This window comes from Echeneis naucrates, chromosome 5, assembly GCF_900963305.1.
Source record: "Echeneis naucrates chromosome 5, fEcheNa1.1, whole genome shotgun sequence".
Classification (NCBI taxonomy): domain Eukaryota; kingdom Metazoa; phylum Chordata; class Actinopteri; order Carangiformes; family Echeneidae; genus Echeneis; species Echeneis naucrates.
Genome location: NC_042515.1, coordinates 1,808,689 through 1,836,272, shown reverse-complemented (window position 1 = coordinate 1,836,272; position 27,584 = coordinate 1,808,689). Strand labels below are relative to the sequence as shown.

General features: G+C 42.7%; 1 protein-coding gene and 1 long non-coding RNA gene across 2 annotated transcripts; one reads left to right on the top strand and one right to left on the bottom strand.

The window, feature by feature from the left end:
* The first annotated feature begins 2,066 nt into the window (after positions 1-2,066).
* oser1 (oxidative stress responsive serine-rich 1) lies at positions 2,067-6,961 on the top strand. The gene is made up of 4 exons (XM_029502090.1): positions 2,067-2,454; positions 3,434-3,543; positions 4,661-4,777; positions 5,552-6,961. Exons 2-4 carry the CDS (start codon positions 3,467-3,469, stop codon positions 6,462-6,464), a joined length of 1,107 nt encoding a protein of 368 aa, XP_029357950.1. The 5' UTR covers positions 2,067-2,454; positions 3,434-3,466; the 3' UTR covers positions 6,465-6,961.
* Positions 5,580-10,795, bottom strand: LOC115043533 (uncharacterized). The gene is made up of 3 exons (XR_003840733.1): positions 10,054-10,795; positions 9,031-9,230; positions 5,580-7,989 (listed from the first exon to the last, which is right to left on the bottom strand). It is a non-coding gene; the product is annotated as an uncharacterized LOC115043533 (long non-coding RNA).
* Between the last annotated feature and the right edge of the window lie 16,789 nt (positions 10,796-27,584).

The window sequence follows — 27,584 nt, the reverse complement described above, 5'->3', positions numbered from 1 at the left end:
GTAGAGTGGAGTGAGCGTACGGGCTTCTTCCGGTAACACGTCACACTACTCCGGTTCCCCTATTGGTCAGAAGGGCGAATCGCTTCCGTATTCTTCCACGCTCTCCCCTCTGATTGGTCGCCGGGGGAATATTCCGGGAAGAACGTCCAGTTGGCGCCGCCTGATTGGTTCCCGGCAGCTTCCTGCCCTCATCGCGCATTTACATGGGGAGACAGCGTCTGTACGAATAGATCAATTTAATCAATAAATTTAAATATCTGAGAGTAACATTTGGATTAAAATGTGATTCATGTGATTTCGAATCAATGATACAAAAAAAAAAACGTATGGAGACACGACGGTGGAATAAAAGCACAATTATGATGTTATTTGATGGCATATACAATAAAAACAGTAATACTAGATAAATGTACTTCAAAGCTATGTCTGTTGTTATGTTTGATAGAAAGTTATTAAATACATTTGTTGAAGTGCAGTTGAGTATTTCTTTATATTTTAAACTTCTCTACATTGTGCTGTTAGTGTGATTTCATTTATCGGAGTTACTTGTGTCTTGTTTCTTACTAATTAGATTCGTAGTACAAAATAAGCAAGCAGGTTGTCAAGTTCTGACAAATTCTTTACAGATTAAAATAAGATATGAAAACACTCAATGAGAGGAATTTCATGACCTTTCCAAGCCACAGTATTTATAGCCGTGCAATGGAAAAATTATTATTGATTCAATTTATGACACTTCATACTTCTACTTCACTACATTTCAGAGGAGATTGTTGATAATTTTACATTATCATTATTTTTTACAGATTAGGATTTTTAAATATATTAAAAAAATAAATAAAATTGATTCTCAAACCAGAATTCGAGCCAAATCAGTGTTTTCACTATCAAAAGATTAAACTGGAATAATTTTCATAAGTTTATATTAATTTTTGAGCTTATATTAAAATTCTAAATTTTCACATTATAGCGCCAAGCGTATCCTACCAAGGAGCATTCAAATCCACTCATGATATCGATAAAATCTAAAGTAGATTTACCCTTATGCTTTATTTATTTTTATTTAATTTATATGTATGACAGCCATCAAATATATTTGAAATCTGATATTCCTGTTGCCTATATTTCATTGGCAAAGTTAACTGATTACTCCAACTTCTTGGCTTGTGACTCTCTACTGTGCGAGTCCAATCATGTAAGGGTAAGAAGGAGCACACTCAGTGCCATAAATATATATGTGCTCTTGAGACCCAAGCTATTTATTTTTGTCCTCTGTAGTGGACATTAGTGTTTGCTTGATTCTTCTAATACTTTCAGGTGCACCTGACGCAGAGGTAAAATGTTTAAATGTGGATGGATGTCTGTTGTCCACTGCAGCAGATGTGTCTTAACTTTTAATAAAGTTAAGCTTAAAATATTTTTAATCTTTTTTTAAACTTACCACCACACTTATCTGATCCCCAAAAGGTCAAAATGAAAAGTTTTTTTTTTCCTGGGTGTCAGGAGGATATGTGTGTGTGTGTGTGTGTGTGTGTGTGTGTGTGTGTGTGTGTGTGTGTGTGTATGTGTATGTGTGTGTGTGTGTGTGTGTGTGTGTGTATGTGTGTGTGTGTGTGTGTGTGTGTGTGTGTGTGTGTGTGTGTTGGAGTGTATCAGTGATGGAGTCTACATGTCAGGCAGTGAAAAACAAACCTCCCACTGGCTGATGGTAGTTTAATGTCGGGGGGTGTGCAGGTTGGTGGACTTTAATGAGTGTGCTGGCAGTAAAGCGGCTCAGTAAGCAGAGAAGTTCCCATATGGATTCAATAATGTGTGCCAAGCTTTGTCCTCCACAGCAGAGGGCCGTGTGATCGCCTGTTATATAACAGTGAGGTAACACCGCCGTCCAGGCCGAGCAACTCCATCTGAAACACTGAAGCGTCTTCATTTTCTAAAAATGTAATGGTTCATTTCAAATTACGTGGAAAGCACATGGTGACGTCAGCGTGTTGTTTTTTTGTTTTCGTTTGTGGGTTTTGTTTTGTTTTTTTTTTTTTTTTCTGTGGGGCCGGTGACGTCAGCGGCGCAGCGCGTCTTTGCAGAGTCACTGCGACCGTTTCGACTGTAAACAACGGACACCGCGGAGGAAAGCGGCCGTTTAAACCCCCAGTCGGCATTCAGCGCCGTGTGATCGCGTAGAAAGGAGTCCACCCGTTCGTTTTTCCGAAGACACACTCCGTGTTTTTCTTTGTTTATGCTGTTTTTTTAAAGGAAGGCAGAGGTGAGAAGACGGCGCTAGCTTGTTAGCGTCGGAAGCTAGCCGCTCGGTGCCTTTAGCTTGCCTTAGCCGTCGTTAGCCTCGTTGGCTAGTCAACATCCAGGGGGAGGAGGAGGAGGGTGGGGGTTGTTTTCAAGGGAAACACCCTTTATGCCCTGGAGATATCTCTCTCTAAAGCGACCAGGATATCCTGGAAAGTGAGTATTATATTTTCTTATGGGTGTTTCAAACGACGCTAGCCTGTTAGCATAGCAACCAAAGTGCCTAGCTAGTAGCATTAGCCGTAGAGTGGGGGAGAGGTTGTGAAATTCGCTGTTTACAAACCCTGGTTCTGAATCCGGACCTTGTGGTTTCTATGAGGGATAGTTCGGGATTATAACAGCCAATACACACTTTTAAACTCTGGACCTGGTCCCAATAACTGCTGATGTCAGTATCGATTAATTATTCGCGCGATCTTTTGGATTGTAAATATCAATTAATCGTCAAAAATGGTGGAAGATAAATTTCCCCAGCCAGAGGGGATCATTTCCAGTGTCTTGTTCTTTTTTTCCCTGATCACATGTGATGGAGGAAAACATGAGGGGAAAAAATATTTTTAAGTCTTTGCTTAAAGAAAATGACCAAAAGGAAATTACACACTTTACTGGTTGAGTAGTAGCAGCAGTTCTGGTCTTCTCTTAACATAACTTATTTTTGTCCTTCAAAATCAGTTTGCTATCACTGAATAGCAACTGTTCTTTCCCATAAATCAGCATAGTCAAATGACGTGACCCAGTTTGTCAGATTTTCTCTTGTCATTTGTTGTGTTTCTCCTTGAAAACTGGGAGACACATTTCACACAATTTAAACATGAACAGCCTGGACCAATATGCAGAATTTTACTTCTGATTTATCTCACATCTAGTGCACATGTGTTTGGTACACTACCAGCTTGTCATCTGGAGGAAGTGTGTTGAACAGAATTAGCAGTGGGCATTGGCCAACATGTTGTGCAATACCACATCAGTTGGTTGTCAGTCAGTATGTGTTTCACTGTCTGATATTCAATCAGTTAGGTAAGCCATGTCTTAAAGAAGCCCAACTGACTCAGATGAAGTGGGAGCCCATAACTGCAATGGCAATGATTGTGAATAATTTCCATGCTGAATCACAGTTGTGTGTTTGTTTTTTTAGCTGGGTGGCTGGTCAGAGCAGCCTCCTCCCACCATGGAGGCAGGAGGGAAGGACTGTGAGGAGGAAACACTGCAGACGGCGTTTAAGAAGCTGAGGGTTGATGCTGAGAGGTAAATGACAGATAAATGCTTTTTCTCCTCTTCTTTTCTTCTAACATAACCAAAACTAAAACTTGCAGCTGAATGTTTTCTTTTTTTAAAGTTGTGGACTACACACTTCATAAATGTTTTTATGTGATTACGGTCAAAGTCAATCAAAGCTGTACATTATGTTGCAGCTCAACAGGGAAAATAATACAGAGCTGAAACAAGAAGTCATTGAATCTTTGAATCAATGAATTTTTGTCCCACACAAAATTGAGTCTGTTATTTGAAATAATTTTTACCGTTTGACCAAAAGATACTTTTAAATTTGTCAACTGATGCTTGAGACACTTTTCACCATTTTATAGACTTGTGTTAAATATGTGACACTTAACAGACATGTTGATTAAATGAGGAAAAACTACAGCCAGATTAGTCAATAACGGAAGTATTTGTTAATAAAAAACTGACGGAAAAATACAGTTTCATATTCATGAGGTTTTATTTTTTGACAGCAAAGCTGTTGCATTCAGTTTTCATTTGTATTCATCAGACCTGTAAATTTGTGATGCAATGTTTCTTTTAACATAATCTGTCTCTGGACATTTTGGCGCCATCTTATCAACGTTGGCTGTAATTCCATACGCTTATTGCTGTTGTTGTAATTGGTCAGTCTGTCATGTGATCGTGTGTCGCAGTCCCAGCATCAGTGCTGGTGACTTGAAACGAAACAGATGACTCACAGAATAATAAATGAGTAAAGAGTAATAAATGCCCTCGTCCTAGAGGGACTAGTTACGACTGCTGTCAGTAAACGAGGGGCAACATTGAATGACAGTTTCTTATTTGCTCAGAGCTTGCAGCTGTTCAGTTTTGAGATTTTTAAAAAACGGGCTAAAATGTCTTTTGACCCTGTCTCTCGGTCGATTCACAGTAACCATGGCAACATCACTCACCAGCTTTTTCTATGCTAGGAAGATGTTTTACTTCTTTGTCAGTGAAACGCAGGACTGAACTGGTGAAAAACTCCATTGTGCCTGACAACGTGTTTAATGCTCAGACTTGTGGGAATCCGTTCATAGTCATGTTAAGATTGCATGAAATGTCCTATAATTTAGTTTGTCTATTTCTCTCCTGTCCCCAGTGTACCTGGAGCTGTGAGTGTTTCAGAGGCGTTGGCCCCGAGAGGAGCACCGAGACCTGGTCTTGACACCAGCGGAGTGAAGCCCAAGCTCAGCTGCCCGAAGGACAACTGGCATGGGTAGGTCGGCGTGGTCAAAGCTCAGCGTTGTCTTGTAAACGTCTTCCTCCTGCCCGACAGTGTCGTGTTTATTTTATTGTGTTGTTTGGTAAAAAGTGTTATGTTGTCGTCTAATTGGATTATTAACGTTATCGTTTTATTTGTAACTCAGTGTGTCTAAGTGCAAAATACTGAGTTTTTCTGCACAGATAATTGTTAGTGATTAAGGCGGGTACCATAAATTTATTGTTTACCAGGAGACACACCTGCTCAGTGATGATATAGACCTTTACTGTCCTCAAGTAATCTGACATTAAATTCAAAATGAGGAGCGCTTCATTAAAAGTCCACTGTGTCCCCGGCCTCACTTGCCATCTGCATATCTCTGGAAACACCAGCCAGATGTTTCAGTGTGTGCAGGGAAAACTTTTAACAGATGATGATTTCACAGCTTACGTCTGTGTTCCACTAAAGTGAAAATGGGCTTCCTATCTCTGACTCTCTCTGCGATTTTAAATGTCAGTGCAGCCGATCACACAGCTGCTGTTGTCTGCAGGCTGCTTTATGTTGAATGTGAAGGTTAATGTGATCCAAACAGCCGGCTGCCTCACACCTCAACAGATGTTGTTTGTGATGCAGTTTTGTTTTTTTCCTATCAAAGAAGAAGGGAAAAGTGGATTCATTGGATTTTCTGAAATGCAAATGTTTTATTTTTTTATCAGATGAATTAGAATTATTTCCAAGATGACGTTTAATGTTTATCTGCCATAATTTTCGTCCTTCCTCCATCTTCAGCTGCATGAGGAAAAGTTCCAGAGGGGCATCCAGAACCCAGCGGCGCCGGAGATCCAAGTCCCCCATCCTCCACCCCCCAAAGTTCACCTACTGCAGCACCACTGCAGCCTCTTCACTGTCGCCCCCCAGTGGCTGCCTGAAGCACCAGCGTCTGGTGGTGCCTGAGCCCGTGGAGCCCCATCCTGCCGTCGATGGAAGAACAGCCTCTTCTGCTGCTATCCCGGCCCAGAAAGAGCTCTCATCCTCGGGCACGGCCGGCCACATCTCCCCTCTGGTCTTTGGATCTTGTGCCGCGTATGAGACGCACATTGGAGCTGCACAGGAGATCCACTCTGTCATCACTACTGCTGCGGCATCATCGAGGCAGGATGGAGGCTCTGGGGACGCCAAGTCGAGTGAGGAGGGAGGCTCAGAGAAAAGTGCCTGTGACGGGGCAGAGTCTGCAGCTCAGCGATCCAGACCAGCTGAGGTCGCTGACTTCCGATCTTTATCCGAGCTCCACTGCTCTGCAGACGGCCCCCGTGTGACCTGTTCCTGCGTCCAGAGGAGCAGCTCTGATTCCCAGGAGGAGAGCGGGCAGAGTGCCGAATGTCAGTGTCCGTTGCATCATCGGGGCTGGCACGGTGTGGAAGTGTACTCCTTCACGGGGCTACGCAACGTCATCTCGGAGTGTGAGAGCAGCCTGCCGAGCCACGAAGACAGCCCCAGAACTCTCGGCGCCAACAATAACGCCGCCACAGCTTCGCCACCTTCGTCGTCGTCATCACTGTCGTCGGGCTCTCCTCGCTCGTGTTCGGAGCAGGCGCGAGGCTACGTGGACGACATCACGATAGAGGACCTTTCTGGCTACATGGAGTATTATCTATACATCCCCAAGAAAATGTCACACATGGCTGAGATGATGTACACTTAAAAAAAAAATCAAATATTATTATATCAAATATGGAAATAATAAAGAGGGATTTTCTTCTGTTTAGAGAAAAGAGGAATGTCACTGTTGGTGGAATGGATCAGGCATGAAAGATGCTATTTAAAAGATACACCATTTACTGATTTTCTTTTTTTTTTTTTTTTTTTACTCCAGTTGAACTGTCTCCATTTTTCCTGCCCCCCCCCATGTTGTTTTCCTGACAGAAATGCACATCCAACATCCATTTCTCATCAGTTTTCACTTTCTTTTTGTAGTGTTCATGGATTATTTTTTCTTCCCTAATCTTGATTTTCTGTTTACAAATGAAGTTGCCAAAGCTCTCGGGAGTTGGGATGAGGGGGGGGTCTCTTGCAGAACAAGATATCAGTAGGAATATGCAAACTTGTGATGCCAAGCGTGATTATGTTTGTGGTGTTGTGACCTTGAACATCACCTGTCTGGATTTCATTTCCTTCAATAAAAACATGTTTTTGTTGAAAAACATCTTTGTGTCTCTTCAGTTTCAGTCAGAAACAGACCGGGAATTTAAATATGAAGTGAAAGAATCACACAAAGACAACTTATGTAGCTCGTCTGCAGCTTTTGGTCACATGACATGATCTTCCTCTGCATTTGGAGTTAAACTTTTGTCTTTACATAGCTGAAAAATTTTCAGAGGAAAGAACATCAAACAGAAATATAACCGTCCTCATTTTAGTGTCTTAATAGACTTAATTTTGCATTTTAAACTTTTTGAAGATACACAAAATAAACAAGTGTACATCAAATGACTATTGGATGGAAGTGGTTGCTGGGCAACCAGGAAGTCAGCCATTTGGACATAATCAGTCACAACATGACTTATATTGATTAAAAATCAATGGAAAAGCCGAAAATCGATTTCCACAGTGTGAGAGTGTCTGTTGGAGGTAAAAACCCTGCAAATGTTTTAATTAACCCGTCCCAAAACCAAAAGGAGCGCCGACCTCAGTTTGAGGAGTTCACTTCTTTTGCTGCCTAAACAGTCCTGATCCTGGAGGGCTGGACTCCTGAGCTGACTCCTGAGCTGCGGGATCAGCAGCAGATTGAAGTTCTGGAAGTTGTGAGGTGGATCCTCCGTGGATCAGTTCATCCCACAGCTGCTGGACTGGACTGGTTGTTGTTCCTGAGATAATTCCTGAGCTGATATCAGAATACTGTTTCCATTCAGGCCTGGACTTGGACGGGACCAGGTTGAGGTTAAAGGTTAACCAGGTTAACAAGTCTCCACCAGCTGGTCTTCTACCAATAATGCATCCAGATCTTGATCCATTAAACCAGACCGCCTTCCTTCTTTGCTCTGCTGCCTAACAGGCCCCACCCAATGACAGGTATCCATGGTAACCAGGTAATCAGTGTTGTTCACTTCACCTGTCGTGTATGATATCTGAATGTCAGGAAAACATGGTGATGGACAGAAGGTAAAGTCGGTCGGTTCAACAGTCAGACGACTGGTTGGATTTCCGCTTCCTGTTCATCAGAAAACCGGCTGAAAAAAAGACATGAAGGCACAAAGAAAAGGTGTTTAAAAGCTCAGGAGACACTAAAAACAATAAATCAGCAACAAACAAAAAAAAGTGAAATAATTAGATTTTTTGAGGCAAAAGTCAACAGTTAATTTTAAATTTAAAGTGAAATGTAAAACATATAAAAGCGTGTCTGGTAGGTGACATCTGAGTTTAACTCTGAGGTACTTTCCTCTCTGTGTTTTGAGTCTTTCTTGGGAAGACGTTCGTTCAAAGGGACCCAAAATTCATCACGTCCACCCACAACCGCCTGCAACCACATCAGACGTCTGAGAGGGTGCAGAGAGTTTCAGAGGAAATTTGATTTTTGTTTTTCTTCACTGAATTTCAGTATTTACTGAAAACAAGGGATTTTTTTGGGGGGTGCTGTTTAAGTGACAGTCTGAATTATCTTAAAATAATCTCCAATCTGGTTAGAAACCTCCCTCACTAACAGAGATAATGTTCATTCAGACACATAATGAAATCATTTCCAGAGGCAGCAGGGTCACATCTGGTCGTTTCATTTGGTTTGTATGGATCTGAGCTGCTCTTCAGATAAAACAAACCTGGTTTTCTTTTGATATCTAAATTGTTTGCAGTGACTTTGAGGTAATTTGGCCAATAAGATCTTGGCTTCCTTAAATAAGATTAGGAGGGGAAGTTGGAGTGGACCTGGTCTGTACTCTACCCTGATTGGATGGTGCAGTCTGTCAGTCACACAGTAGCTAATCCATCCTCTGCTACAATTAAACCTTCATTTAAAAAATGAACATCGTTCCGTGAACTCATCAGTGAGCTGATAAATCAGGGAGAAGGAGGGGCATTTTCCCATAGATTTCAATCCGATCTGACTTTTAGTAACCAGTGGAGACGTCCCTTGACAGTCTTTGGCAGAACGCAGACTGTTCACTTTAACCTCCACCTTTGTCCTCCACCTTCATTCGTGGCCTGCAGCAGTCAGAAGTGACCACCAGGAGGCAGCACGTCCTCACATTACCAATGTTCCCTTCCTGAGTGCTGACCTGCTGTTTGCTCAGCTGGGCTGGACAGTTGACTCTGCCTTTGACCTGGAGTGATTCATCAGGGTGTGTCTCCAGGGACGGAAACGATCTGAGCAACCCAACCTCAGCCCTGTGGAGCTCCATGAAGGGAACCTGGACCGCTGCTGGGGTCTGCAGGTGATGGGCAAACTCCTGGTCACCGACATGATGCAGATGTCACACTGAAATCATTTAAAACGCGTTTAGAAAAACATTAAACACTTCAATATTGGAATTTTAATCAGATTTTTACAACAATGAGAGATTAAATTACAAAGTTCCGGGAAAAAAGCGACAATTTGTCCCAAATTTAACTGTGATCTTTAAAATTATTTGAGCAACAGCAGGAGCTTTGAGGATTTTAAAATGTGTCAGAAACAGAACCAACGGACTGCGTTAAAAAAATCAACACAAATAAAAAGAAACATCAACAACAAGAGCAGTGGTGACTCAGACAACGCGGGAGAAAGCGGAGCGAGACGGCAGTTAAATAATTTAACTTCAATGATGGATTCATTCTAGCTTCTCAGGGCATAAATGCAAATGGTTTGTTCTCTCACACCTAATTATGTTGTTTCAAGCCGCCAGGCTGAAGAACTTCAATAAAATGTAAATAAAAAGTGATCAAGGTGTCTTTAATTACTTTAGTTTCATTAACTCGTCGAATTTGCTGTAACACATATTTGCATTCATAATAAAAAGTGCAGTCAAGAGTTTCGTTGTCCTAAAATTTTCACTGCGTAAACAACTTTAATTTCCTGTTTTGGCTTTGTGTGGTTTAATTAATTTAAATTGTTGTGCATTTATTTTTGTGTGTTGTGCTGACAATTGTGTCCATTTGTTGTTATCAAAAGAGAAAAACAAATTTGCTAAAATGTTGCAAGAAACATGGGATTTTTGTTTGTTTGTCAAAATAAATCACCCATTAAAATGATATCACAAAGACTGAAGGAAAAAAGTTCACGCTCAGGTGTTTTCCAGTTTTTGACTGTAAATGCAGATCACCTGAATTGTGTCACACGTGTGGATTTCCTCCTGCAGGTCTGGTTCTCTCAGCGCGTGAAGACGAAGAAGGGGAACTCTTAAAGCCTCACTGCAGAGTCGGCCTGTTTCTTCTAAGAGAAAGAAACTCAGGCCAGACCAAGAGTGGCTCCTCTCAGCTGTCAGAAAAGAAGAAGAAGAAGAAACCACAGAGAAACCACCGGGCGTCTGAGGGGACTTCACACTGCAGCTTTCTGGAAACGTTCTGCTTCTGATCTCATGGTCGTTTATCATAATGTGATGCCAAGAAAGACAAAAAAACCCCAAAAAACAAAAGAAAAAACACCCGAAAAAAACAAGAGTTGTTTACCGTTTATATCTGGAATGATCTGTGATCCTCGTGAATCAAAACACCGTCACATTTAATCCTGCTGTCATTGTTACGATTAAGAACGAAATAAAAGCTTCCAGAACGTTTACAGCTTTTAGTCTAAATCAGGAATTTATCATTTGAACGATAAAAAGCTGCTTCTGCATGTAAAGTTCTCCTTTAGAGACTTCAGTGAGCGTTTATTTTCATGCATGCATCTGAAGGTGTTGCCCCAGTGCATTCTGGGAGGCCTGCAAACATTTGTACCTCAGCTACCTCCAGTCACATGATCACCACTTGGCCAATAAGAATGTGCTTTCAAAATAAGAGACCCATCTCTTGAGGAGTAGCAACTAGTCACTTCAGAGTCTGACTTTAAGTTTTGAGGTCTTGAGTGGACAGGAAGCTCTTCGCCTGCTGACCTTTCAGTGAACCTTTGAGCGTTGTAATATGCCAAATGTTGTTTTGACTGCTCGCATTCGGAGTCGAGGAAGAACCAAGTAGAGTTTGGGGGTCAAAGGTCAAAGTTAACTGTGATCTCGAAAAAGGAGCTCTCGCCAATAAATCACAAATTCACGTCCTATTTGTCACACATGTTTAGGATAAAACAGGAATGTTTTATACCCAAAGGGTCAAAGGTCGACTTCGCAAAACTCGTCTAAGACAAACACCCACACGGTGTTAACTAGTTCATTTATATAAAGGAACAAACCCGGCCGGTTAATCTGTCACTTGTTTGCGGTTAATGTCGTCGCTCAGTAACCGTGAAGTCTGGTATGTCAGAATCCAGCTCGTCTGATCAAACTCCACCTGGACGGAACAGCGTGTACAGAAATATACCTGCTGCCCTCACGCATAAATAGTCCACTTTACTCAACAGACGTTTCACAACGTTCACAACACGGTCGACAAATAAAGGAGAAAAAAAAAGAGAAAAGAATCACACGAGTGTTTGTGCGTTGAAGTGAGATGAATGGCAGCCGGACGGATGAAAGAAAGACATCAGAAAAGAAATAGATTGGTGGTTTCACAAACTCAAGTTCTCGATTTACTTCAACAATCGGTTCACCTTAATCACGAAAGAAAGAAGAAATCGCCAGAAAAAGTTAAACTCAGGCTGCTTTCTGCTCCGTCATCAACAGAATTCTGAATTCAGACATCTCACAATAATAGAATTTCTTTCTTATGTACATTAAAGGGACATGACAACATTTTGGAGACGTGGCCGTGCTCTCAGATGTTCTTTGGGTTGCTGCTGTCAGATGATCAGCTCCTCCAAACGTCGCTGATTATTTACAGACCTTATTTATTCTATCCACACATGAATTCGTTTAGGGCAGAAGGAGGTCCCGGTTGGGTTCCAAAGGCGTCGTGTTTGGGTTGACTCGTGACTCTAAACCTGTCCAGGGTGACCCCGCCCCTCGGGATCAGCACAACACAAAAGACTGCACTTTAGTTTTTGTGCAGATTGAGCTGCAGATGGATTCAGTCTCATCCTCAGACTGAGCTGCTTCGCTGTTCTTTTCTTGGAAGTTCCTGACTAACCTTTAGACTTTAAGAAGTTGAAGCCTGAATAAAACGTTAAGATGGTGCACTATACAAACATTCTCTCCTCATAGAGTCGCCTTGAAGGACAAAATCAGCTTGAGAAACCAACATTTTTTTGTACCAGAAAGTAAATCTGTTTATTGACATTTGAAGATATTCGATTGTGTTTCAGTCAGTCAAGTTAATTTTACATGAATGTAATTGAGAGGCCAAAAGATTTCCAGGCTCTTTTTTCCTCTCCTTCTCACTCTTTTTGGAAACAGCTCTGTTCTTTTTGTTTACAGGAATGCAGGAAGTCCGATCAGGTTGCTGTAATGTCACTGAAGAGAGAGCAGCGATGTGGAGGTCGAGGTTTGAGACAGTCAGATGTGAGCTTCGTGTGGTTTGTTAAAAAAAGGTTCTCACACCGACAGTCGTCCTGTTGTTTTGACACGTGGTTTCATTTGAGTCGGCGGCCTCGGCCTCAGAGAGGAGCGCGAAACATGAACAGAAACAATTTATTCTGGTTGTGCGGTAAAGTGCATTTTATCCTGAAATTAGAGACCTCTTATTTTTCTTTTTAAAAACTCATTGGCTCTTTTTTCACGTGTCAGAGAGGAAAATTGAACTTCTGGCTCGAGTCCGGCCTGTACATTTCCACATCTGGACAGATCCTGGTTTTCGTCCTGTGGTGTTGTCTCACAGCCAGAAGATTTTCAGTGAGAGGCCCAGAATCGATCCAGATCTGAGCGTCACGCTGTAAGTCCAGGCCACATGAATCTTCCTGCACAAATAAAGCCTGTTTGACTAATTGATCGGAGGCTGAAGGTTCGTCCTCTTCACGAAACAGTGGAATATCACCAACTTTTACGTCATCTGCGTAGCCAAAGGAGGGGTCAGAATCTGAGACTGTTGTTGAGCAGCCTGTCAGCTGCCTGAGATGAAGTTAGGCTCAGGGGGAGAAAATGATTTGTCTCTCACGTATTAAAGCTGGTACCTGATAATAACGTTCGTCATCTGCTGTTTGTTTCTTGAATGCCTGGACTTTATCCCCCCTCCCTTTGTATTTGACCTCCGACCTCTCTGCCCGGGTTCATGGCTCTCTCGGGGAGATGTTGGGCGGGGGGGGCTGGCGAAGGAGCAGGACATGGTGATTTGGGGGCTCTGGCCTCTAAACACTTCCACATGCTTCCGCTTGTTCGTCTGTCAGTTTGTTACGTGTGAGAACCAAATCTGTGGGAACAAGTCTGACACGGCGGGACCTCCATAGTCTTTAAACATTCAACTCTTTTCAGGTCACGCAGGATATAAACACGTGATAACGCAGGAGGACGGAGGGAGGGAAAGTTAAGATGTGGAAACCAAGTCCAATTTCCTGTCACCTTCCATCGTATATACTTAAATAAAATCACATTCAGTATGACGCTTGGTAGATTCCTCTCCCACTTCCTGTTCCCCTGCAGCTCCCTGATCAACAAAATGTTGCTGAATTTCTCAAGCTGAATGTAAAATAATCATCTTTAATAAAGACGAGACGACCGTCCATCATCCAAACCGCCGTCCAGTCGGAGATAAAGTAAAAATCAAGACCGCACACACACATTCACAGTCTACCAGTGTTCCTGATCAGCTTCCAGACTGAACCGACGCTTTAATTCTCAGCCTCATTAGAAGTAAATAAGACCAAACAGAGTCCTGCTCAGCTGTGAAGAGATCCTGGAGTCTTATCAGCGCAGAGGAATGTTTCATTGAATCACTTTCATTTCTCAAACCCTCAAAATGTTCAAGCCTTAAAAAATATTCTTTTAGCGTCACGGCTGATATCTGCTCAATAATTTAACTCACTTTTCAAGCGGAAACATCAACAACTCTCTGGATCTGCGTCTGAACAGAAGTGAAAAACCGTCAGACTGCAGCTTGTAGTCTGAATCACCGCCTCTTTGCATCCTTGGCGTGAAGACGTGACGGGAAAAGATCCAAGTGTCGTGTCCGCTGTGGCGCCATCCACCTTCAAACGAAGCCATCAAGAGATTTGGGAAGTGTTGAGCTTGAAAAAATATGATGCACATAAATGCTGTAAAAGCCAGCAGAGCCAGCTGAGAGGAATTTTCTGCATTCGAAGGAAAAATATTTAAAAGCTCTCTCACACGTCACCGAAGTCTGCAGCCACTTCCTGTGGCTGCTGGAAGCTCTCCCTGGCGCTGGCCGGTGTTTGTGCAGGATTCGAGGAGGCTTGAAGAAGTCTTTGATGATCCTCGGCCTTTGGCGGCCTCTCAGAGTCCGAAGCTTCGACTCAGGCACATGTGGGACCAGATAAGGAGGCACGGAGGGCAGGCCGACCTCCTTAAATACTCCTGTTCATTTCATTTTCACATTCAGGAATTCAGAAAAGCATCTCAGCAGATTTCACATTGGAATCTGGTCCGGTCATCTCAAAAGTTTTGCAAGAGTGCCAGATTTACGAGCCTTTATCTGAACATGTTGTTGGGTTTAACCTCAGATTAAAGGAAGCTGCTGCTTTCGCAGATTTCCTGCAGGTGGACGACGACGTGCAGACCGGCTGCGGTTTAATTTTGGGTCTAAATCTCCCGTGGCTTTGACGTCACCTTGCTGAAGAAAGGCCGCACTGGCACAGTCTGACAGCCGGCCCCAAAGGACTGAAGTTGAAACTCTGAGGAAGCGAAACATTTAGCGTCTGTGTGATGTTTTGTGTTTTCCATTTTTCACTCCAACTCTCGTTGTTTGCTGTTGATGTTTGTGGGTCTTCATCTCGGTTACTGCTTCTCTTGCCTGTTGTGTGCAGATCCCTCTTCAGCACAAACTTAAAACACACAATGATTTATGTTTTTATGAATGAAGCTTCCATCTGGTTGTGATGCTGTTTGTTTTGTTGACTTTTGACCAGCCAGCTGGAATTTAGCTGTTGAAACACACACACAGGTGAAGTTTTGTGATTACACTCCCACCCACAAAACACACTTTTACAGCGTTACAGTCTTAGAAACAACACAATCCAATCACGCGTGCACACACAGAACAAAAAGCCGTATTTAAGACGCAGCTACATTATTGCACACATGTTCGCACATCACACATGACTGGGAGGGAGTGAAAGACGGAGAGTCATGTTACTTTGACTCCATACGTGAGGTATGCTGAATTTACCGCCTGATGTCTCCCCTGAGGGCGGGGACTCTCTAACAGTCTTTAGTCAGCTTTAGCGTTGATCCCACCCGCCCTAAAACGGCCCCGGGGGGCAGGGTGGGTGGATTTACTGTACCTTCAGACACACATGGAGCTGATTTACTCCACACAGAAGAAAAAGAACATCGCACAACATCTCAGCATCTTTTTCTCGTTGGTTCGTACTGCTGCCGAAGATTTTTCGATTCCAGCTGCTTTGGTTTTTACCGATTCATCTCAGAGTCACAGCAGAATGAGAGAAGCTTTCATGTTCCCGCCGTAAGAATCTGCAAACGTCAAGTTCAAGTCAAAACACAGCTGATTAGAGAAGGAACGATGAAATGATCAGAGTCGATGACGTGTCCAACCTAATCATTTAAATATGGGAAGCTGCTCACATCAACCTCCACCTGAGCCGCCATCAGAAGGTGCAAATCACAGGAAGCTCCGAAGCAGACCGTCACGGCCTTTCTGCACAAAACAAACTCCTTCCCTGAACTTAAAAAGTAGAAGTCATTATCCCAGGCTGGGAAATTGCAGAAAGTTTGCATTAGCAAACTTTAGCATTAGCATTAGCACAAACACTGACGCCGTGTCGGCCAACAGGTTACATAAACAAAATAAATGAACAGAAGAAGCTAACAATGATAGTCGATGTGATTCCAATCGGCCATCCCTGGAGGGCAGAATGCTCAATGCCTTCTATAAATCAGGAGGTTAATGGGTTTTTTTTTATTATTTTTGTAGGAAAAATATTTCAAACAAAAATGGAGAAGAAGCAGATGAGTTTAAAAGATGCTTTCATGTCAGTAATAATCATTCACTGTCAATATCTGCACAGCAGACCTTTTGTTGGCCTCCACGATCTGTCAGATCCAAATAAAACCAGCTGCACCTGCGGCCGAAACGCAGCGCTTTTGTTAGTGTGTATTATCGTGTGTTTGTGCACGACTTCATTGTGCTTCGCCTGGCAGGTTGCACCAGCATGTAACAGGATCCTCTCCGGGCTCGGGCCGATTCGGAGAACAATGCAAGAGGCGTCACACCTCCATGTTTTTTTAACACTCAGTAAACGATGATATGATTCTGGTGGCTGAGAACCGGCTCACAGGTGAAGCTCACACAGAGGAATCAGTTTCTAACGAGAGAGGAACCGTTCTGACACAGACACAAGGACCGAAGTCCAGAAAGGAGGCAGAGAAACCAGAATAAAACGTAGAACCGAGGAGGACTGACAGCCTGTCAATCACACACTCACCCCGCCCCTTAATCCGACCCCAGCTTTCCTGTAAACCTGACCACCATTTAAACAATTTACATCATGTTGTATCGAAGACTTGAAACGTTTACTGAGCTAATAAATCACCGCAGAAGGAGAGACATTTCCCCATAGACTTCAACACAATCTTACTTCTTTCACAACCTGTGCAGCTGCCCCCTGATGGGTGCTGAGTAGAAGGAAGGTTAGAGACCGTCCTAATAACCTGCTGTTGTGTTGCACCTGTTAGCGTAACACAACAACGCTCCAGTCCAACTGCCTGTGTTTGTCTCAGCCCGGCGTTCCGCTGCACGTAAGACGTTTTCGGTCCGTCTGCGTCTGCGTGTTGTTGTGTTTCTACCTCTGTATTCACCGTCCATCCACAAAATCAAACCACAAAGGAGAGAGAGAGAAACCCCGTCACTGTGATTCAGGAAATTCCGGTCATTCCTCTGTAATTCCTGCTGTCATTGCCTCCGTCTCTCCCTCCACTAGCTGCTCTCTCACACATGTCTCTCTCTCTCTCTTCATCCAACTCCCTCATGTCAACACTGCGTCTGTCTTCCACCTCTCACCCTTGACCTCTGACCCCCAGCCAGACTTAATAACAGGAAGCGATCGACTCCCTGCTGCGGTGGGAAGAACGGCGAGGTGGAGGCTCTGCAGGTTTTTTCTGACCCGCCTCGAAGGCCTCCGTGTTGGAGCAGGACTCCTCGCCGCTCGGGGATTCTGCGTTTAACGGCAGCCGCAGCTGTTTGTCTCGCTGCTGACGTCTTCTGCTCACCCTCCCAAAAAAAAGAACAACTTTCAAAACTTTCCAAAACCGGCCTGAAAGTTTCCGAAAACCTTTTTTTTCCAGACAGACCTGAACGTGTTTGTTTAGGATGGAGAGAGTTTACAGGTTGAGAAAGTCCAGAGCTGGGATTGACTTTCAAACGGTATAAACCTCCCCTCCCTTAAAAAAAAAAAAAAAAAACTCAAAAAAAGGAAAGACGTGGAGTTACGGGAAAAGGAGGATGAAAGAAAAGAGACGGGAACATTTTTATAAAACACCATCACTGTTATAGTTTTTATATTCAGCAAGTCAAACTGACAGATCTGATATGGGAATATTAAACTGTGTCCTCAGTTCAGCAGGCAGATTATTCCATGTTTACTGTCGTACTTCAGACAGATCAACAGTGACGACGGGAAGAAATAACTGAGCGAGAACTCAAACATCACTGAATTCTTATGCAATGAAAGCAAAGACTTGATTTTGGTTGTTTCTTTTATCTACTTGTTTTAGATTCCTCTTTCATTCCTGTTTAAATCTCAATAAAAGTTAATTTTATGTCTTATCTTATCACTAAAGATGGAAGTAGAAGATAAAAACACTAAAATGTGCGGATGCTTCAACACAGAACATTTAGGACTTAAAACCTGGATAAAAGTCCATTTAGATTTTTTATACGTCTGATTTGAGGTGTGATGGAAACATTAAAGAACCTGATAATTAAAAAATCACCTTTCACTGACTTTAATTAAAAGCTGCTTGTCCTTTTCTTTTGAACTCAACAGAAAACATCATGAGATGAAGAAAAGTTCAAACCAACTTTATTCGTAACACGTGACGATAACGACTCATTTCTAATCCCATAAAAACGTACGAGGCCTCTGAGAGCTTCTTGGCTGAAAAATAAAAATGAATTAAATTGAAGCACTGAGTTTTTTATAAGCTCGTGACTGGAGCCTGAATAAAGGAGCAGAAGAAGAAGCAGCTCCTCCGTTACTGGAGACGCCTCGTAATTCTTTCCACTATTATGAAGTCCAGGCTGCTGGAGGGGCCGAGTGTGTTACCACGGCAACACCTTCCCTCGCGCGCACACACACACACACACACACACGGATTGACACATAAACCTACAAACCTTTACTCACATGCTCAATCCCACACACAATCACATGCTTGCACACACTTTCCCTTCTGTCTCACACACACACACACACACACACACACACACACACACACACACACACACTGAAGTTGTCACTCCGTCCTTTTAATCCAGTTAAGCAGCTTTATGGACTCTGAGACGTCAAGGTGTCTCTGAGAGTCTTCGCTGGCTGTCCTGCAGACTCAATCATCTCATCTACTGGGAGGACTGGGAAGACTGGGAGGACTGGGAGGACTGGGAGGACTGGGAGGACTGGGAGGACTGAGAGGACTGGGAGGACTGGGAGGACCGGGAAGACTGGGAGGACTGGGAGGACTGGGAGGACTGGGAGGACTGGGAAGACCGGGAGGACTGGGAGGACTGGGAGGACTGAGAAGACTGGGAGGACTGGGAGGACCGGGAGGACTGGGAGGACCGGGAAGACTGGGAGGACTGGGAGGACCGGGAGGACTGGGAGGACCGGGAAGACTGGGAGGACTGGGAGGACTGGGAAGACTGGGAGGACTGGGAGGACTGGGAGGACTGGGAGGACTGGGAAGATCGGGAGGACTGGGAGGACTGGGAAGACTGGGAAGACTGGGAGGACTGGGAGGACTGGGAGGACTGGGAGGACTGGGAAGACTAGGAGGACTGGGAGGACTGGGAAGACTGAGAAGACTGGGCGCACTGGGAGCACTGGGAAGACTGGGAGGACTGGGAAGACTGGGAGGACTGGGAGGACTGGGAAGACTGGGAGGACTGGGAACACTGGGGAAGCTTCCTCCATTCCACACCAGCAGCTCTGTTCACAGAGATAAAAAGAGTCTTGACCATCTTTAGTTAAACGCAGCGGTCATACAGCTCAGCTGATGATTAGAGGAAACAACAATTAATAAAAATTATTCAATCAGCTTCGAAGCCTCCAGTTTGGTCGTCGGCCATCTTAGTCCGGCTCAAATGTTCCCGCTCTTTGAAGTTTTGTTGTTGGAGACTCTGGGCTGGATTTTCAGGCTTTAGTCTGTCATCCATCACTCACACCTGCGTTGCGTTGTGTTGTTGTGTTCATCATCTCTTCTTCTCCTCACCTGGACTTCGGCGTGCCTCAGGTGATGATCGAACGCACAGCAGAAACATTATTCGCAGCATCTATTTGCTTCTGGTTACGAAGATGAAATGCTGCATTGATCAATTAATCATCAAAAAGATTTCATAAAAACCCACTGAGAGTTTTTCTCTTTCAGAAACATACAGCAGGTCTTCTGAAGTGAGAAATGGCCTCAGAGAAACACGACGTTCAGAGTTCAAAGGCCTGTCAGCGAGATTTTTACAGCCGAGCGTCAGGTATGCAGCTCTGCGCTCAGACTCCGAGTTAACTTTTACAGGCGTCCCGTCGCCACCGCAGGAAAAGAGACAGCACAAATCCACTAAACAAAGGAAGGTAACATTTCAGTGTTCTGAAGAGGTTCCAGCTGAGATTTAGGATTTTATAAAGACGGAAAGCTGGAGAACTCAGTTTGCATGCTGAAATTTGAACTAGAAATAATCATTTAGAAACTCAAATGTTGTTAAGTCACAAAGATTTGTCATCTTCAAACCATAAATTTGACATGCTAGCTCCTGAGGGTTTATCCTCTGGGGGCTGCGACCAGTTGATCCAAGAGCACTAAATTACGTTAATCCTGAAGGTGGTTTCCTTTAGACGTCCTCTTCAGGTACGAGATCGTGACCATCGAGGTGAGAAACAGACAATTCTTGATCTTAAAGTCGTCGTTGGCCAAAGTTTCTGAAAAAAGAAAAATATTATAGAAGAATATAATAATATATATATAAATAAGGAGAAGCTGAGCAAATACTTATATCTGGATTTAGGTGTAATTTTAAGTAATTCCACATCACTCCGCTCATTTTAATTTTTGGAACGAACAAACTCAATTTATCGTCCTGATTTCACTCTCTGGAAGAAAACTAATCTCTAAATGTTTGATTGTTCTCATTCTTTCCTTTTCCTTTTTTCTGTCTTCATCTTTCATTCCTGGTTATTTTCTGTTTTTTTCCCAGAATCCTCCTCTCCTTCTCCGCTTTCACAGCCAGCGGACTTTCTCACTGGAGATGATAAGAGCTGAAACACAAACAAAAGTGAAGTCAGGTGTCCTTCGAAAACATGTAACCCTTTTGTCCTTGGTTTGTATGTGTGTGTGTGTGTGTGTGTGTGTGTGTGCGTTGTGGGAACACACACCACAGCTGCCAGCCTCCCTGACTATCAGCCGTCAAACAAAAAAAATTCTTTTCAAAAGCAGCGTTGGGAACCGGCAGAGAGATGATTAAATTCTCCATGCGAGGAGTTCAAAAGCAATAAAAAATGAAATGAAAACACGGGCGGTGTGCGACACAAAGGGCTCATTGTCGGAGGGCAGAGGAATGTTAGTGTGTGTGTCTGAGTGTGTGTAACTGTGGGCAGAGGCCGGGGAGGAATTTGTGTTTTTTTTTTTTTCTTTCTTTTCTTTTGCATGGAGACAAAAGACGGCCTATGACGAGGAGAGACGGAGAGAGGGAGGCACAAAGAGGACGAGGACGAGAACGAGGACGTCTCTTCTGCGTTTTAAAACTGTGAAAGAAAATAATGTCTTTTAAAAAAGATGAGACAGAACACAGCTGCTGGTTCTGATCTGGATCAGGCTGCTTGTTTATCCGTCCGTTCTCATCCTCCATCTTTCATAGTGACGTCTGGAGTCACGTCTCCACGTCGGACGCTCCTATTGGCTCCGCTGGGTGATGTCACAGCCAATCAGTCCTGAACCTTTCTGATCTCAATGAGGAAAAGTTGGTGTGAGACTTGGTGCCATTTCTAAAAAGGATGTGAGACTAATCCTGGTTTGGAATCGTAGTTATTTCCTGTGCAGAAAGTTTCTTCTTCTGTGCGACACAGCGGCTCATTTTAATTCTCCAGAAAAGGAAAAAACTCGGAGCACACACTGGATAAAGATTTACAGATAACAGTAAGATAAAATCTGATAGAACAGATTAGGAAGTGATGGGGCTGTAACAATATATGACAAAATGACACTATCACAGTAATTATAACTGATGTAGGGAGGTAGTTGTGCAAAAGTAAACAGTGATTAGAACCGAATTAGCATCCCTGAACAGCAGCAGCATCAGACGGCCTGCAGAGAGAAACTGACGACGGAGGAAGTAAAGAGTGGAGTAAAAATGTAGATCTGAGAGCTGTTGATGTTTCAGGCTCCAAAAGAGTCGTGTATATAAACATAAACACACTTATCCACAAGCTAACACACACACACACACACGCACTCACAATGAGGACCTCATTTCCTGTAATCCCTCGTCTCCTGACCTCTGACCTTTGCGAGGGTGCCGACAGATTTAGGACCTCCAACTTCCTCCGGCTCCGTGTGATCTGCTCTGTGAAGGCGGCTCAGTCAGAAACCTGCACAGACGCTATGAAAGCAAAAACTAAACTCGACTGCATCAGGCAAACGCCATCCAATCCTGAAAGACACCAAGACAAAGTTGCATTGAATCTTTTTTCCAAATAATTGATTTGATACTATAATAAATAATAATAATAATATAAATAATAAATAAACTATAATGAGATAGACAGACTGATATACAATAACACAATGTTGACATACAACCTTTGTTCAGGTAAATTAGTTCTTTTAGATGTAAAAAGACAAAGTGAGCTGCTTCTGTGTAAAACTCAGCAAAAAGTAGAAATAGTCCAGATAAAGAGTTTAAAAAAATATTTATGGCTCAAATTGACGTTGTGCTTAAAGAACAAAAAAAGTGTAATAATAATAATAAAAGTTATTATTAACCATAGAGAGTCCAAGTTTCATCTCCATGTGTGTCCATATCCGTTTGTGTTAATAATAAAAAACCAAATACATGCAAACTGGGAAACACTTCCTCTGCAGTTTGTTATGTTTAACAGCATCTCCACCGACAATCACTTCCTGCTTCCTACAGCGTCCTGATAGTCCGACGGGCAGCAGGAAGCAGGAAGTCCAAACAGTCAAATTGATGACGTTCAGGAGCGAAGGAGGAGCTTCTGGTTCATCACAAGAGACACAAAAGAACCAGAAGTGATGCTAATTTTAGAGCTGGATGTTGGAAATATTTTCACCAGAGCGGAGCAGTCATGACATAAACAGACGGCGTTCATCTATCCGTCAAAAAAAATGTACAAATGACAACATTCAACTTTAGCGACGACATCAGCTGTGACTTATTTCATCAAATCCGAGTCGTGTGAGCTGCTGAATGAATCGTCGTTCTGCTGTTTGCCCACAAACCACCGTTTGTTTCTGGTGGGGGAGTTACATGGAAGTCAGACGTGTCCTGTCTGTGTTTGAATAACACAAATTAGCTGCTACAGTTCACCAAAGTTGAACTTCATAAAAGAGATCAGCATCTGAGCGTCTCGTCATTAAATCTCTGCGGACCGCACCCAAACTCTGACCGCAGGGCGAGAAGGAAAAAACAAAACAAAGGATTTCACAGATTATTGCTGTAATTAATTTTACTGCCTTATTTTCATTTGACTTCGGGGCCCTGGGGCAAACGAAGAGGTCACGACTGACGGCGTTTGTGCCTTCGTGAGGGCGAAGAGCGGCAAAGATGGAGGCAGATACAGAGGCAGATGGTGAAAAGCTGTGTTGCAATCAGCGCTTCCTCCGATCAGTGAATTAAAAAAAAATGGGCCTGGCGCAACATGTTCTGGGAATTCCCATAAATGTTCCTAATGACACACACGGTGTGTTGTGTGTCTGTGTGTGTCTGTGTGTGTGTGTTAATCTGTGCATACTTAAGTCAAAGACTGTCAAAGCAAGCCAAGGTAAGAAAAGAATGTGTGTTGATTTCATGTGTGAAGAGTTCAGAAATACGGCGGTTAAATCACCAGGCTGAAACCTTTCCATCAAACATTCATGACCTCCGGAGGATGAACCGCCTTGGCTTTTACTGATCACCTGACTTTTCCTCTGTTGCCACCAGCAGGTCAAGTTTTATGCTGAAAACGCTAAAAATCTACTGAATGAGCTGGTAAAGCAAAATGTTAGGTAGGTAATCATAGTCCCCAGAGGATGAATCTGATGATCTCTGACTCTTTTTGTGGTTCCACAATGAGATTTACATTTAAGACAGTGAGATGCTCCCCGCAGGATGAACCGTCTTCAGGTCCAAAGAGAGATTTAGTCCAGTTCTTCAGTTTGTGATCGGATTGGCTGAATCGTTACGTCTCAAAGATGGAGGACATTCAAAATGTTTCATACAGGAAAAGGAAAGACTTTCGACAAAATCGAAGAATAAATCCAGAATGAAATAAACCTTTCACAAAACAGATGAACTGAAATCAAATACATCAAACACAAATAAAAATGCAGCAAAATATCTGCTCATAACAAACGTGAGTGATAAAAATAATCCATAATTAGCATCTTAGCAGAGCCAGTGTTAGCATGTTGATGTTAGCATTAAGCTAAAAGTGTAAAATGCTAATCCATCTTTAAATTAGTGCGGGGACACATTTAACCAAACTTTATTAATCCCAAAAAATTTGGGTTCGGCTTCCAACAGCAGCAGGAGCCGAAGAAGAAAAACGTGAAGAGACTCAAAAATAAGTAAAAAAAAGAAAAAAAAATTGACCTTTGAACTTTTGTTTGCTTGCTTCAGAGCTGAATGACTCAGCCGGTGTTTGTGAAATGAGTAAAAGATGATGCATGAACTGCGTTTGCTTCTGGAATGTGTGTGTGATTTGTTGTACTCAGTGTTTTGGCGTCACCTGTGTTTTTCCCTGCAGGACCGAGGCCGACAGGCGATGGCTTGTCTGTTGGCTCTGCATGAATGTCAACAACACACAGGCCTACACACCCACACCTACACACAACACACCCACACACCCACACACATGACTGTGGACTATTTTTGTTCACCCGCCTCATGTATCCAAACCTTCTTGGTCTTCTTGTCTGAAGATCTGCAATTTACAAAATACAAAATCCTCCGTTGTTAGACGACACACAAAACTGCATGTTGTGATCCTGGACGACAAAAAGTTTCCTTTCAGACAACAAAACCAACAACAATCGGCAAGATTTGGGTCATTCAGGGTGAAATCTCAGAATCAGAATCAACTTAACTCCAGCGGCGTTCTGTCTCCTCATCCAAGGATAAATTCTGTTTTAAAAACTGTCTGTTAGACCAACCCGTCCCTGAAGACAGACGGGAAGTCGTGCTTTTATTTCTTCTTCTTGTCGGGACAAGAACAATCAGTCAGTCAGTCTTATCTCGCCTGCAGCTGCTTCGAGACGTCGCAGCCAGAAACTAGATCTGCTCTGAAATAATTTACTGCTCGCTGTTAGATCTCCCCCTCAGCTCTTAACTCTGACTCCGTCTCTGTATTTGAGCTTAGCTTTTCTTTTATCAGGAGCTGGACTTCTCCGCTGCTTCGTCTTATATGTAGAGGTCAGAGGTCGCAGGTGGTTTGGGAGCACCGACTCTGAAGGATTCATTCTCGTCCCTCTGCAGACCGCAGACCGGACCGGTTCATCCAAACCTGCTTATGTAACTTCACATCAACACCCTCCGAGCTTTCCTTTCCTGAAACTCTCAGCGCCCGTCAGCTCCTCTAGTTTCTCTGCTTGGTTTTTTTCCGTCCTCCTCCACGTCTCCACGTCTGCCGCAGTTCGTCTCCCGTCCGTCCTCTGAGTCCCCGACAGCAGACCAAAAAGACAGAAAACACAGGTGAACCACAAAGGACGCTCAACACCAGGGCTGAAACACTCGTTTGATGCAGACAACAAACTCATTGTTTTATTGTATTGAAGTCTATAGGAAAATGTCCCTCCTCCTCCCTGATGAGTTTATGGTCTTCAATACGACATGATGTTCATTTTTTAGATGATGATCCATTTAAAGGGAAACAGAGCAGGAAGGAGGGGAGGGGCTACTGGGTGACTAACAGACTGGACCATCCAATCCTGCTTCTCCTCCAAGTTTGGTTTGTTATGGTGCGCAGTGGCTCGCTCACCAGCAGGTTGACCTTTGGCCCCGAGTGTCCAGCACAGTTTCCTGTTTCCTGCAGTCGTTTTCATACGTCTCCTCTCAGTGCGACCAAACTTCCTTACAAACACTCCTCAGCTGGAGCTCAGATTGAATTTACTACCGACTACCAACAATTAGCCCGCTAACACGACTGAGGCGGCGTGCTGTATCGATACTTTTACGGACCGACGAAAATGGGTCATATCCAGGAGCAGGAAGTGTGTCATCTGTGTCAATAAGGTGTTGTTTGAGTTTGCTAAGAGACTGAACTGAAAGTAAATAAGTTTTTAACGTCACGTTTACTCCCAAACGGCCTGTCAGTGTATTTTATTCACTGTTTTCTGTTTTAAATTGTGTAACGAGCCTTTGAGGGCCGGACAGGAAACGAAGCGTCCTGTAATCCAGTGGAACTGTAGTTTGATGAGACGCTCTCCCACCGCCGAGCCACAGCCAGATTAAGTGACACTTCCTGCCATGCAGATAGCAGAAAACAAACTTCTTCCTCTGTGGTTGTTGTCACTCCTTCCACCTCGTCTGTCCAACATTTTTTCATGGTTTTCTGTTTGAGTTTCTATATTTTAGTTTGTTTTTTTTTTTTTTTTTATAATCAGGATCTTCGAAAACAAACCTGAAGCCAAATGACTATCTTTTTATTGTTGCCTTATTTCTTTTTCTACTTTTCCTTTAAAAAAGAAAGTTTTTGAAATTACTTTTTTTTTTTTATTTATGTTTTGTCAGACTGAGTGCAGAGTGAAGTCTTTTTGGACCAGGTTAATATTTCATCAATAAAACGAGCCCTGTGATTGTTTTTCTTCTGTTTAACTTTTTATTTCTACACGTTTCTCTGTTCGAAGTGCTCAAAAAAAAAAATATATATATATATATATTTGGAGGAACAATATATATATATTTTTTTATTTCCTCCAGAGCAGTTGTTCAGACTTAAAAATGAAAAAATATAAAATGAAAAGTTACTCAAAAAAAAAGGGGGGGACAAAGGCAACTTATTAAAATGTTAATGTGCATAAAAATAGCTTTATTTCCGATTAATCAGAACCTGCATGCAGGAGCCAATGATTCATTGGCTCCTTCACTCCACTGGTGATTCACATGTGATGTTTGTGACATTAAGCAGCAGAACATACGTATCTCTCCCATGTTCCCTGAACAGACCTGGACCCGACTACCTGCATCACGTCCAAACCGAAGGTGGAGGTTTCTCTGACTGGATCAGAGATGATGAAGGCCGAGGCCGATTTACACAAATTTATCGTCCACAGAAGTGTGTCCAGGTCTGTTCCTGACAACATGGCTCATCGGCAGCACATCCCCTGAACGAGATGAGCACCAACCACATAAGCAATCCTTCTACAAACAAAAAACAAACGGAAAAAACATAAATACAAAAGCAAAAAAAAAAAAAAAAAAAAAAAAAAAGGCTAAACGATAATAGAAACTCTTACAACATAAAAAGTTTCAAAACTATGTGTGTCTGAAAATCTCAAACTACTGTATATAAAACTTTAAAATCACATATACAACAGCTTAAAAAGGGGGAAACACCCCAACCTGAAAGAAGGCAATAAAATAATTTGACAGTTAAATTAATACAAAAAAAAGTAACAAGTTGATCTACTGGAGAAAATAAAATAAAATAAAATAAAAACACTGGAGAACAATGAGAGGTGAGTTAGTATTAGCATTGATAGTATCAAAAACCATTTACATTTACAGTAAATCACAAGAACGTTACTGTTCGGGGGGGAACAAAATAAAACGAACCAAAAAACAATTTGGCATTTAAATATTTGGTAGATATTTTTGTTGCCAGGATTTGGCTAAGTACCAAGTTCATTTTTTTGTGTTTGTCTTTAAATCTAATGACTATTTACAAATCCTTGGTAGACCAGTCTGTGCTGCTAGCTGTAGCGAAGAAATGTTAGCATCAAACCTTTTTTTCTAACGGCTTCATGCGCTCATAGACCTTATCGTGGAAATAAAACAAAACTACGTTAATGAACAGCCGGTGTAGCTTATTGAGAAACCATCAACCCCATGATTTAAAAAACAAAAAACAAAAACTACCAGTTTCTCCGATCACAGAGCTTAACTTCTTTCCCCACTGGATAAATGATCAATAACATTTATTGAATGAAGGAATAAACAGAATGACATGAGGAGCTGAAAAAAGCCGAGTGGAAGGAACAGTTCAATGAGCATTTACTTTTTCTGG

Bases quoted from the DNA above. Each gene is read 5' to 3' on its own strand.
- oser1 (XM_029502090.1), top strand. From the start codon at position 3,467: ATGGAGGCAGGAGGGAAGGACTGTGAGGAGGAAACACTGCAGACGGCG. The intron at 3,544-4,660 runs GTAAATGACAGA...TCCTGTCCCCAG, and splicing joins CTGAGGGTTGATGCTGAGAG to TGTACCTGGAGCTGTGAGTG. The intron at 4,778-5,551 runs GTAGGTCGGCGT...CTCCATCTTCAG, and splicing joins CCGAAGGACAACTGGCATGG to CTGCATGAGGAAAAGTTCCA.